Here is a 12,321-nt window from a genome sequence, read left to right as displayed (position 1 = left end):
TCACACGAAACAAGTTTGATTACAGTCCTAGAAATGGGCATGTAAGGTCATTACAATGTACAGAATATAAATTCTAACTATGCTGACCTGCATTATGTTGCTACGTGGAAACAAGATAATAAACAGAAATTGGTTTTGTTTCCTTTCAAACCTTTAATTCTAAATAATTATATAACAATGTATATGCATGTTATACAAAGTAACATTTCCCATCACAGTATGAAAAAACAATAAATGCAAAATATTAGAATCTTATCTTGTAAAGAAAACAGTTTAACCCTGAATTTATCTGTGCCAATAAAATCCCAAACAAGATTTTTCAGACAACTTAAACTCCTTAAGACGATTTGGTCAAAAATCCATCATTTCAAAAACGTTTATAAAAGGGTTTATTTAAATTTTGACAGAAGACCTTCAAATTTATAATTGCTGTACTAAAATGAACTGAATTTTCTGAAAAATCAACTTGTCTTCTTCTAATTTGATAAACCAGTCCCCAAACTTGTATTGATACTGGCTCATATTTTTTAATTTAATACAAGGAATGACAATTTACCCATTTCTCCAGCGTTCCATTTAAGATCTGAAACCAATGCTTACAGCCATATGTCACTGTGTAATAGTTTCTCACCAAATTTCAACTCAGATTCGACATTTTGGACAACAAATTTGGCTTAAAACGAATAGCAGTCCATTTTCTAATCTGGATTTCCTCCACATATTCCCACCCCATGGACATTTATGTGTGGGGTCAGAGAAATTGCATACTGAAAATTTTAAATTTGCCACCACCGTGTGGTAGGCCTAGTGGCAAATGGTAGTCGATTACTAGCGGGCCTAGCAAATTTAAATGATGTTATATTGACTCATACCTGCATGAAATTGATAGGAATATTATTTATTTTTTCAGAAATTGCAGGTTTATAATCGTTATGTCTTTAATCTGCTGACAGTCTAGATGAAACTACAGCATATATGAAACCTAATCCTGTACTCACCATTTGCATTACTAGTCATGTCTTCACAAATCTCAATAGTCACGTGATATCAACAACAAACACCTTCTTAATGTTGTTGTACAAAATTCAGTTATATTAAATGAAAGTCAGATACCTTTTCTAAAAACCAGATAGAACATTTATTTCTCAACATATTTATTTGGAGAACAATGACAAGAAACCTGTCACTGCAATCTGGCCAGTCAGATTCACCAAGCAGAGAGCACAAATTAATGTGGCAGTTACGTGATACATATAGAATCTATGTTGGGGTTTGGAGCAAGACAAGGAAATCCAGGTCAAGGGGTTACTTGGCAAGCCACGTGGGGAGACATAATGTAACCCCACTACTGAGATTTCCTTGTCTCGGTCCAAACCCCAATGCAGATTATTTTTCTCACCAAATAATTTCCTTTAAAGTAAAAAAACTCTTCACTAGTGTAATATAGTTCACGTCCAAATGTTTACATGTGACTAATTAATACAAATATGTTGATGAGGGCTGTGGTGTGACCATTGGATCTAAAGTACACAGTTTATATGTGTGAGCAAAGAAAAATAACAACATAAAATGTCGCATAGTAATGAGGCATTATCACATTTAATATATGTATATGAAATTAACAATAAATAATTAATATTTATTACAAGAAAATGTTTCATTTTCATCAGTTCCAATTTTGAAAAGTTATATTATAAAAAATGAAACAATACTGGGTACACATCTCTACTGTAGTTATATTTAGTACAAGTTGTAACAAAGAGTAACATGTTGCATTAGATTATTCATGGGTAATTAGAGATCTGTGTCACTATCGTATATAGCTCTCCTTTTCTTTTGAGAAGGTGAAACTGTTTTATGACATGCTTGTGTTGTAATTAATATTGATTATAAAATTACCCCCATATATTAAAGACCCTCCAAATACGGACCTTAGCAGATAACAATGTGCTGAACTTTCAAGTTCACCGTTTCTATGAAAATTACTTTTTCTGTCTTGGAAATATGGCAAGTGCTACCATGAAATTTGCTCATGGATTAATGTGTGGATGGATAAATGATTCATTCTGGCTGGTAAGTGCATTATTTGTCATTAAAGATTGTAGGTATATGCTTGAATGAACCGGGGCACAATTTCAGATGCTTAACAAAATTAGAAGAAAATGTGTTTGACATAACACATTTCTGACTGTTACTAAGTTTTCTGTAGTTGTTGAGAGAGTTGGGATTTTTGTGGCCGGTAATGTGTATAGCCTGAGTGTCCCTTGATTAATAAAATCTTTGTTGGGATTTTGGACCAAGACAAGGAAATTCCAGTCTTGGGGTTATATTATTTGTCTCTCCACGAGGCTATGAAGTAAGTAGGCTTAATCTATATGCATGGATCAGTGTTATCTGTCATAGTTCATTACACAGCACTGAGAAGTTTATCCTATCTGTATCACAGCCAGTTTTCAGGTCAGCATCATTAAATGTAGCTAACAGTACATAATTTGGTTCACACGAAATATTTAAATTTAGATAGGTGGCTTCAGCTTACATTTAATGACGCTGACCTGATAATGTACTGAGTTAGGCCTGAACATAGGATAAAACTGACCATGCTGTGAAACTAACTAGCAAATTACCAAATAACTCAAAATTGTGTGCATGTGTCTCTTTCGAAATGTTTTGTATGGTATGTTCTCAAAGATGGATTGACATTAAGTTACTGTTTTTTTTGTTATATATTTCTTGTTGTTGTTTGTTTTTAGAACCACTACATCAGGCACTGCAGAAGACAACAAGGTTATCTTTTTTCAAAAGCAGTTCTGAGCGCTTGACTGAGACGACAGGTACTGGATACATCAGTATAGAACTCATCTGTATCCAGAACTGTATACACTGGCATAGTATTGATTTTCTATACAAAGGCAACTCCTAGAAAATAAATCTGGCATGTTTCTACTGAAAGATGAAGTATGCCAGGTGTGTAAGCAAACAACATATATAGGATTTAATAATGGTAATATTTTTCTTATGCAAATAATCCAAAATTTGCTGACAATCAGTCAATAAGATTTAATCATACCTTATTTTTATCACCTTTGATAATCTTAGTAACTTCAAGGAATTCCATCAAACAGTTCTGGAGCTTTTTTGTTCACTCACCAGTCACAGAGGTCAAGGGAAATAAACTTACCTGAAGAGCTAAATCCACTGCTTCTTCATACAATCCCATTAAGGAGTAGATGTGGACGCACTCTCTGAGGTGACCATGCTCTGAGCACTGACGCAGTGCAAATTTCAAATCATAACAAATACTCTCTGGGTCCTGAAAAAAAGTTAAATGTTATCCTCAACCTGTGAATTCTTACACAAAACTAGTAAGTAAACAAACATTTCTTTCGGCCACTGATTACAGTGGGTCAGACTCAAAGACTGATATTGCGGAAGAGGACTGAAGTAGGTAATGCAAGTTCTGGAGACCAAAGAGAGAAAACTGACTGAAGCAGGCAACACTAGAGAATGATACCATGGTAGAGAACTGATAGAAGCAGGCAATGCTAGTTCTAGAGATCAATACTGTGAGAGAAAACTGACAGAAACAGGCAATGCTAGTTCTACAGACCAATATTGTGAGAGAAAACTGATAGAAGCAGGCAATGCTAGTTCTAGAGACCAATATTGTGAGAGAAAACTGATAGAAGCAGGCAATGCTAGCTTTAGAGAAGGATACTGTGGAAAACAACTGACTGGAGTTGGCAATGCTAGTTCTAGAGAATATCATAGAAGAGAACTGATAGAAGCAGACAATGCTAGTTCTAGAGACCAACATTGTGAGAGAAAACTGACAGAAGCAGGCAACACTAGCTTTAGAGAATGATATCATGGTAGAGTACTGACTGAAGCAGGAAATGCTGGTTCTGGAGAATGATATCATGGTAGAGTACTGACTGAAGCAGGAAATGATAGTTCTGGAGAATGATATCATGGTAGAGTACTGACTGAAGCAGGAAATGCTAGTTCTGGAGAATGATATCATGGTAGAGTACTGACTGAAGCAGGAAATGCTAGTTCTGGAGAATGATATCATGGTAGAGTACTGACTGAAGCAGGAAATGCTAGTTCTGGAGAATGATATCATGGTAGAGAACAGACAGAAGCAGGAAATGCTAGTTCTGGAGAATGATATCATGGTAGAGTACTGACTGAAGCAGGAAATGCTAGTTCTGGAGAATGATATCATGGTAGAGAACAGACAGAAGCAGGAAATGCTAGTTCTGGAGAATGATATCATGGTAGAGTACTGACTGAAGCAGGAAATGCTAGTTCTGGAGAATGATATCATGGTAGAGTACTGACTGAAGCAGGAAATGCTAGTTCTGGAGAATGATATCATGGTAGAGTACTGACTGAAGCAGGAAATGCTAGTTCTGGAGAATGATATCATGGTAGAGAACAGACAGAAGCAGGAAATGCTAGTTCTGGAGAATGATATCATGGTAGAGAACAGACAGAAGCAGGAAATGCTAGTTCTGGAGAATGATATCATGGTAGAGAACGGACAGAAGCAGGAAATGCTAGTTCTGGAGAATGATATCATGGTAGAGAACAGACAGAAGCAGACAATGCTAGCTCTAGAGAAAATCATGGTAGAGAACTGACATAAGCTGGCAATGCTAGTTCTAGAGACAAACAGGCAATGCTAGCTCTAGAGACTGATATCATGGAAGAGAACTGACAAAAACAGGCAATGTTAGTTCTAGAGAATGATATTGTGGTAGAGGACTGACTGAAGCAGACAATGCTAGCTCTAGAGAAGGATATTGTGGAGGAGAACTGACTGGAGTTGGCAATGCTAGTTCTAGAGAATATCATAGAAGAGAACTGATATCATGGCAGAGGACTGAATGAAGCCGGCAATGCTAATTCTAGAGAATGATATCACAGTAGAAATGCAAATACCTATTTAAATTATAACTGATCAATACATACTATGTGTTTGTGGCTATAAATATGGCTTTGACAGTTTACAATAAGGAGAGTTTAAGCAAATAATGATACTAGTCAACATTATTTAATATCCTCAATAAATTAAATTAGAGAAAAAAAGTGTCCTTTAAACAAATAAAAAATAAATATACTAAGCAAGTTAAATGCCAGTTTGATACATCTGAAAATAATACTTATTTTCATTTCAGCAGCAAAAAATAATAGTCACTCTGCTTAAGCATTTTAAACACGGAATTTCAACTTTCCACTCAGGCATTCTTTCTCATTCTCACCTGTCCTTGTAGATTGAGGTATGTCATCAATTTCTCAGGTTGAGTTTCAGCATACAAAGACAACAGATAGTTGTGTATTGCCTGGTCCTGGTTGCCTTGATTTTCAATACAGAATTCCAAGTACCGAATGACCTCATTACCCTGGTGGGAAAAACTGTAGACTTAAAATCTATATATAAATATTAAGATTTATTTTTATTTGTTACTTTGAAATTACACTTTTAATACAGTCAAACCCACTAATCTCAACTTCCTTTATCTTGAGAACACATGTTTATCAAGCATTTTGGTCCAGTCCAAAAATAATCCTACTTTGCTAAACTAATTTTTACCCTGCTTTCACATGACTAGTTCTTAAAAAAATATACAGGTAAAAACCATTATAATGCAATGCTCAAGGTCCAAAGAATAACAATGCAATATAAGCGCGATTATGTTTAAAAATTTTCTGAAAAACTTCCCCACAGAAAATGTGCATTGAAATTGCAATGTTATCAGTTTTAATTAACCTCTTGATGATATATTGTTTGTTGTGTTCGATTGGCTTCATCAGACATCAAATATACTTCAGCTCTGAATTGTATATATGCCAATATGGTGGAAACAGTGCACAGTGAAGTTAATTCAACATTAAACACAGTGCTAGGATTAAAAATCTGCTAGGGATACAAATAATCAGCTTTTCTGAGAGCATCTATTTAGGATGTTAAAAAGAGAGCTTAAATTAAAAAATGGGAGCCATGCTGCCATCACATTATAAGCAGAATCACATTATAATGGGATTTACCTGTATGTGTCTGCAAGACAAGGATGACCCCGACCAATATGCAATTCAAAAGCAAAATTTATATTACAACAGAGGCCATAACACCATTGCATTTAGTCAGAAAATGGCAAAATGTAACTAGACTTGGGTCTTTATAGTGTAAAGCCATACACATAATTTAGTTTCAATTCATAAAGCATTCAAACATGACAGAGTGAAATGAAATTTGCAACAGTTGGGGCATGACACAATGTAATGGACAGACATGGCTCTATAACCCTATGTATATATATTAATGGGGCCTAATATCCAAGGATAAACCAAAACCTGGTCATGATGTTTTTTCTGGTCATACTGTACAAGAGCTGGAATCAGTTTCTTGGGGTCAAGGTTCTTTCCCTGATGAATTAAGGCTGTCACGGTGTCCTTTGGAATGTACTGCATTAAGATTGGGGTGAACTTATAGTAAAGCTCTGGATCACTCTGAAATGCAAGAATTATTCATCTTATACAAAGGTTTAAAGAAAACACTGGGTAGAACCATAAGGAAATATTGCAATGCTAATATAGCAGTAGTACAAGCAGCACCAGTAGAAATAAAAATAGCAGTGATTTCTTTTTTCTTCCTGAAAAATGGGTTTCCACTGAAAAATATTCCTGGACTGAGTTGTAAAATTGATGTTACAGCTGTTTGTTTCTTTTTCTCCTTCACAGAAAAAGTCTTATGGGAGATAATTCTAGACTTGTATGGTAACACTGATTTTATTGTTTTTGCTGTTATTATTATAATTATCACTGCATAGTGGGATATTGCCATTGCCCCCAAATGTCAGTCTGTCCATCCATGATAAAGATTGTCAATGCTTCTCCTTTCACACTTTTTGGAGGATTTTAATGAGACTTTGCTGGCTATATATATGGCTGATGCAGATGCATAACAAAATATAACTTTCCTCCTCTACACCATTTCAGGGCCCTGAGTGGACAAGTGGTCTAAAGCGCTCTCCATTACGGATCACTGCCATCTCACCTCTGTTTGTGTGGGATTGAGTCTCGAATTCAGCTAATGTGGGTATGTGAGAAAGCTTGCCAGTAGCTTCTCGTGGGTCAGTGGTTCTTTTTGGGGTTTTCCCAGGTTCTTCCTCCACCATTAATACTGGCCACCATGCATAGCCTATCGTGTCCTGAAAAATGGCATTAAACCCTACAACAACAACTACACCATTTCTGGGGGAAACTTCTTGAAAAATTAATTAAAAATTATATTTTACGAATTCAACTAGCCATCAATTCTCATTCCCAGTTTTGATGACTTTATTATATTTTGGTATGCTAAATATGTGGTTGGTGTAGATATCCAATACAAATTTACTTTTGAACTTTTGAAGATATATGTTTATGAACGATTGTCAAAAAAGATAGCATTTTAAGATTTCACCTTGTAAGCGCTTCCCCTCCCACACTATCTGAAAGATTTTACTGACCTATGTTTATCAGATAAGTACTTTAAGCCCATCTGGAATGAGTTGTTACTTTTTACCTCGGGGCCTTGGCATGTGAACATCTTAAAAAATTGTCCAGGAAAAAATGTGAAAAGTATTTTGGAAACTCATTCACTGTTCTCCCACATTGTTTGAAAGAGTTTGTTGTCAATTCAGCTTGTTGTTGCTTCCCTTCACAAACTGTCTGAAGGATTTTAGTCTGTGAAATTAGTTTGTTACTGCTAAATGGCTTGGATGATTTTAAGCTGAATTTAGCTTGTTACTGTAGTATCATTTATTTTCGTTGGGATCAATTTCGTGGTTTTGTATTTAAAAAATGGCATTTTCCTGGGTACTTATATTCGTGGTTTTGCCTGTCATGGTTTGCATGTTAGTGGGTATTTAATTTCATGGTTTAACCTCTACAAATACCCAAAATAAAGAATACAACAGAATAAAACTATGCCAATGCAAGTGGCGGTCACTTTAATATTTAAAGCAATACTACCACCTGTATGAGCACAAATTAAAGACCTGGCAAGTTCAATATGTACACCATGTTTTCGACCAAATGAATAATATCAGTCAAAGCCAATGCAGCCAACAACACTAAAACAATACTTCCATCTCTATGAACACAAATTAAACACGTCAAGATTAATCATTTTTGCCATGTTTTCATTTGAGTGCTCAACATCAAAGGAAGCCGACGCAGCCAACAACATTTGGTTATTAAAGGAGAATTAAAGATACACTTCCACGAGTGGTATGCTAAGAAGATCATGGACGCCATTAAGGAAAAAAATGTTACTGGTGACAATCAGTATACAGTATTAGTAAACCTTGCAACCTCATTAATCAGGCCGATTAATGCTGAATGGATAATTGCAGCTAACAAGACAATGAGTGAAAGATAGGACCTAATTATCAGTGGTTTTGAGAAAGCTGGACTTGCTTAATTTAGCAACTTGGGGATTATTGACCTGTGAAGCATTTGTGAGTACCATTAGACTTGATTGACACGATGTTGATACAGTGGCTTTGTCCAGAAATCTGTGAAGTGTGAGCTTTTAATACTCTGCTGTAATTAGTGATATACATAGTGTTTCATTAATAATAGTGTTTCAAGAAATAGTTATAGTATTTTACAGGATTGTTGTTCTTTTGGATTAAAATGCATGGATAAAATGAAATGTGCTTTAAGAATGATTTAAAGGTTTCAACAGTTGTACTCAAATGAAGGATCAATTTGAATAAGTACTAAATTTAATTTTCATTTACTGTTATTTTGTTAATTTTTTCTTTTATTTTCGGTATTACTATTGTTTGAATACCTTATGGTTTTTCTCTTTTTTCTCTCTATCCTTACTTACCTCACATACTGAATTAAGGCAGTTGAGTGTAAAATTACAGCAATTGGATACCTTGTTGAACGTGTGCATTGAAACAATGTAAAATGATTTATAATTCTTGTTTCAAAAGGTTAAAATAAAAAAAAAAATAAAAACATATAAAAATTCAAATGTTATTTTGCTGACCTGCATTATGTTGCTAAGTGGGAACAACATAATGAACATAAATTAGTTTTGTTTCCTTTCAAACCTTTAATTCTAAAGAATTCTATAGAAATATGTATATGCATCTTAAAGTAAACATTTCCTATTACAGTAAATAACAAAAAAACAATAAACACAAATAATTAGAATCTTGTCTTGTAACGAAGAGAGTTTAACCCTGAATTTATTTGGGCCAATAAAATCCCAAACAAGATTTTTCAAACAACCTAATCTTCTTAAGATGATATGGTTAAAATCTATCATTTAAAAAACATTTTTAAAAGAGTTGATTTAAATTTTGACAAAAGACCTTCAAAATTATATACTGTTATATAAACAAGGACTGATTTTTCTGTAAAATAAACTTGTCTTCTTGTAATTCATTAAACCAGTCCTCAAACCTGTATTGATATAGGGGCTCAAACCATTTTTTAATATATAATACAAGGGATGACAATTTCTCATTTCAGCTTTGAGATTCAATAAATATGGGCTACAAATTTGGTTTAAAATGAATAGCAGTCCATTTTCTAATCCTGGTTTCCTCTGAATATTCCCACCCCATTTTTCAAATTTGGACATTTAGGTTGGGGTGTGGGGTCGGTGCAATTGCTTATCGAAAATTTGGAATTTGCCGCCACCATTCGCTAGCAACATATGGTAGTCATTTACCAGCGGGCCTATAAAATTTAAATTTATGTTATATTGACTTATACCTGCATGAAATCAATAGGAAAATGATTTATTTTCTCAGAAATAGCAAGTATTATCATCATTATGTCTTTAATCCACTGACAGACTAGACGAAACTACGGCACTGATGAAACCTGACCCGGTACTTGCCATTTGCATTACTAGTCACTTCACAAATCTCAAACGACAACATCAGAAGTTCATTAGTCACATGGTATCAATAACAAACTTCATTTAAATGTTGTTGTAGAGAAATTCAATTATATTAAATGACAGTCAGATACTTTTTGTAAACACCCGCAATTGGGCTAGTCTGAATTATCAAGCAGACAGCACGTCAATGTGGTAGTCATGTGATACAACAAAACTCCAGAATTTGTTCTCAGAATATATAAATATAGAAAATGTTGTGTTCTTTTGTTTTTATATTTTTATTACAACCACAGAGCTGCCAACCCTCTCGACTCGCAATTAGTGAAAATTGGGATAAAAATTAGTGAATTTTGAAAGCAATTAGTGAACAATTATATCATGACACTAACTCCATCCACTTCAATGATCAGTACTGCATTATATGAAAATCCCAAAATAAATCTAAAACATTACTTACACTGATTACATGTACCATGTTATCTGCAGCCAAATTTACAGATATACACAAACTTCACGCTATATGTCATGATATGATGCTGTGGCGGTCTTTAACTTCCTCAATCAGGCTTTGGTAAATTTGTTTTCAAAACCGTTCAGGCTTCTTGTCTGCTGGTTAATCTTGGTGACTAAAATTCTTGCAAATTTTCAGCACCTAAGGAGGCACTAAAGTTTGTTTTATTCTTCCTCACATTAGGAAATAATCTTTCACTGTCACTATTGCTGATCTTCAACTGAGAAAGACAGGTTATGTTCAACAAGAAAGCTCACAACCAATGCTTCTTTACAGTAAAACTTTATTGGACAAATACAACAACCTAAATTATCATTGGTGGCATGCAGGACTTGATTAGGTGGCTTAAAGTACTCTGAAACTGAAATCTGCTGGGGTGCTATAGCAGTGTGTTTTTTCACATTGTTCTGCCACAAGAGCACGTTTCGTTGCCTACAACTTATCTGTCATACATGTGCTATATAATAATATTACTACATGGTATATGTATGACAGGTAAATTATAAACAACAATATGTGCACATTCCCAATTGTCAAATTTGCAGCACACTAATGTGCAAAAAGCATTATGTTCATCGATGTTTGATGGCTGAATGCTAGGCTAAATGTTTGCGTACTTCAATCTATACTTCACTTTTTTGGGAATACAAATCTTTTTCCTTGGAGGTGAAAACATTTTAACTGCAGTATAGCTTTATTATGAAACAGTATTAATCAAGAGGATGAAACATTGAACAGTGAATGATTACACTGGACAACAAATTTTTACAAAAGTCATGTTACTGAAATAAAATTAGTCAATTCTTATCAATTTTTATGTGCTGAACACGAATATGACAGTCAAATTGCAAAATTGGCTCTAGTTTTTTTGTAATCTGCAAGAAATTAATGTTTACATAACGAAATGCATTCCAATAGTAAAAGGTCAACTGTAATAGCCTACCTATAAAAAATCAAGTCATTGACTACATCTTAGATTTCTTCGCCTGTCTCTTGTACAGCTGTTCGGGAGCATCTCTGAGGAGTGTCCAGCATTAGTCAGCCAGCATTGTAGTGGACCATTTTCCCTGGTATCTTTGTTCCATTGTTGCGATATCTTGATGAAAACGTTCGCCGTGTTCATCACTAACAATACCACAGTTGCTAGGAAAGAAATCCAAATGGGAATGAAGGAAGTGAATCTTTAGAGACATATTGCAGCCAAGTTTCTTATACTTCATCAACATGTCTTCTACTAGTTCCTTATAGTTTTCTGCCCTAACATTTCCGAGGAAGTTTGTAGAAACTAGGCGAAAAGCATTCCATGCTTGTTTCGCGTCACCTTCCAGCAAGTTGTTGAACCGGTCATCTTTGAAAAGCTCTCGAATCTGAGGACCCACAAAAACTCCCTCTTTAATCTTTGCTTCGCTGAGTCGAGGGAATTTTTCATGCAGGTATCGGAATGCTGGCAAAGTCCGGTCAATGGCTTTCACGAAGTTCTTCATCAAACCTAGTTTGATGTGAAGGGGTGGTAGCAAGATTTTCTGAGCCTCAACCAGAGCTGGGTGTTGGATATTCTTCTCTCCAACGGCTACATTCTGCCTGTGAGTCCATTCCTTCCTCATGTAGTGCATTTCCCTTGCTCGGCTATCCCACTCGCATAAGAAACACATGTATTTTGTATATCCTTGCTGCAGTCCCATTAAAAGGGCAACTACCTTCAAATCACCACAGAGGTGCCAGCTGTACTTGTTATACTCAATGGAATTCAGTAGCTGCCTTAAGTTATCGTATGTCTCTTTCATGTGGACAGCATACGCTACTGGAATAGATGGAAGAATGTTTCCATTGTGCAAAAGCACAGCCTTGAGACTCAGTTTCGAAGAGTCCACAAATAGTCTCCATTCTTGTGGGT

The 12,321-nt window shown here is 35.1% G+C and overlaps 1 protein-coding gene across 2 annotated transcripts in view; it reads right to left on the bottom strand.

The window, feature by feature from the left end:
- Positions 1-12,321, bottom strand: part of LOC149785159 (vacuolar protein sorting-associated protein 18 homolog) — a 130,953-nt gene that overhangs the window by 39,781 nt on the left and 78,851 nt on the right. For both annotated transcript variants that reach the window (XM_089978937.1, XM_089978938.1), the window contains exons 20-22: positions 6,361-6,516; positions 5,268-5,408; positions 3,182-3,313 (exon numbers count right to left, since the gene is read on the bottom strand). In XM_089978937.1, the coding sequence (XP_089835063.1) occupies positions 3,182-3,313; positions 5,268-5,408; positions 6,361-6,516 (429 nt within the window). The remainder of the gene's footprint in view (positions 1-3,181; positions 3,314-5,267; positions 5,409-6,360; positions 6,517-12,321) is intronic.

The sequence above is a fragment of the Sinohyriopsis cumingii genome, chromosome 13 (assembly GCF_028554795.1).
Source record: "Sinohyriopsis cumingii isolate HCF-2022 chromosome 13, ASM2855479v2, whole genome shotgun sequence".
NCBI classification, from domain to species: domain Eukaryota; kingdom Metazoa; phylum Mollusca; class Bivalvia; order Unionida; family Unionidae; genus Sinohyriopsis; species Sinohyriopsis cumingii.
Note: the sequence above shows the minus strand (reverse complement) of the source record. Positions and strands in the feature narration are given on the sequence as shown.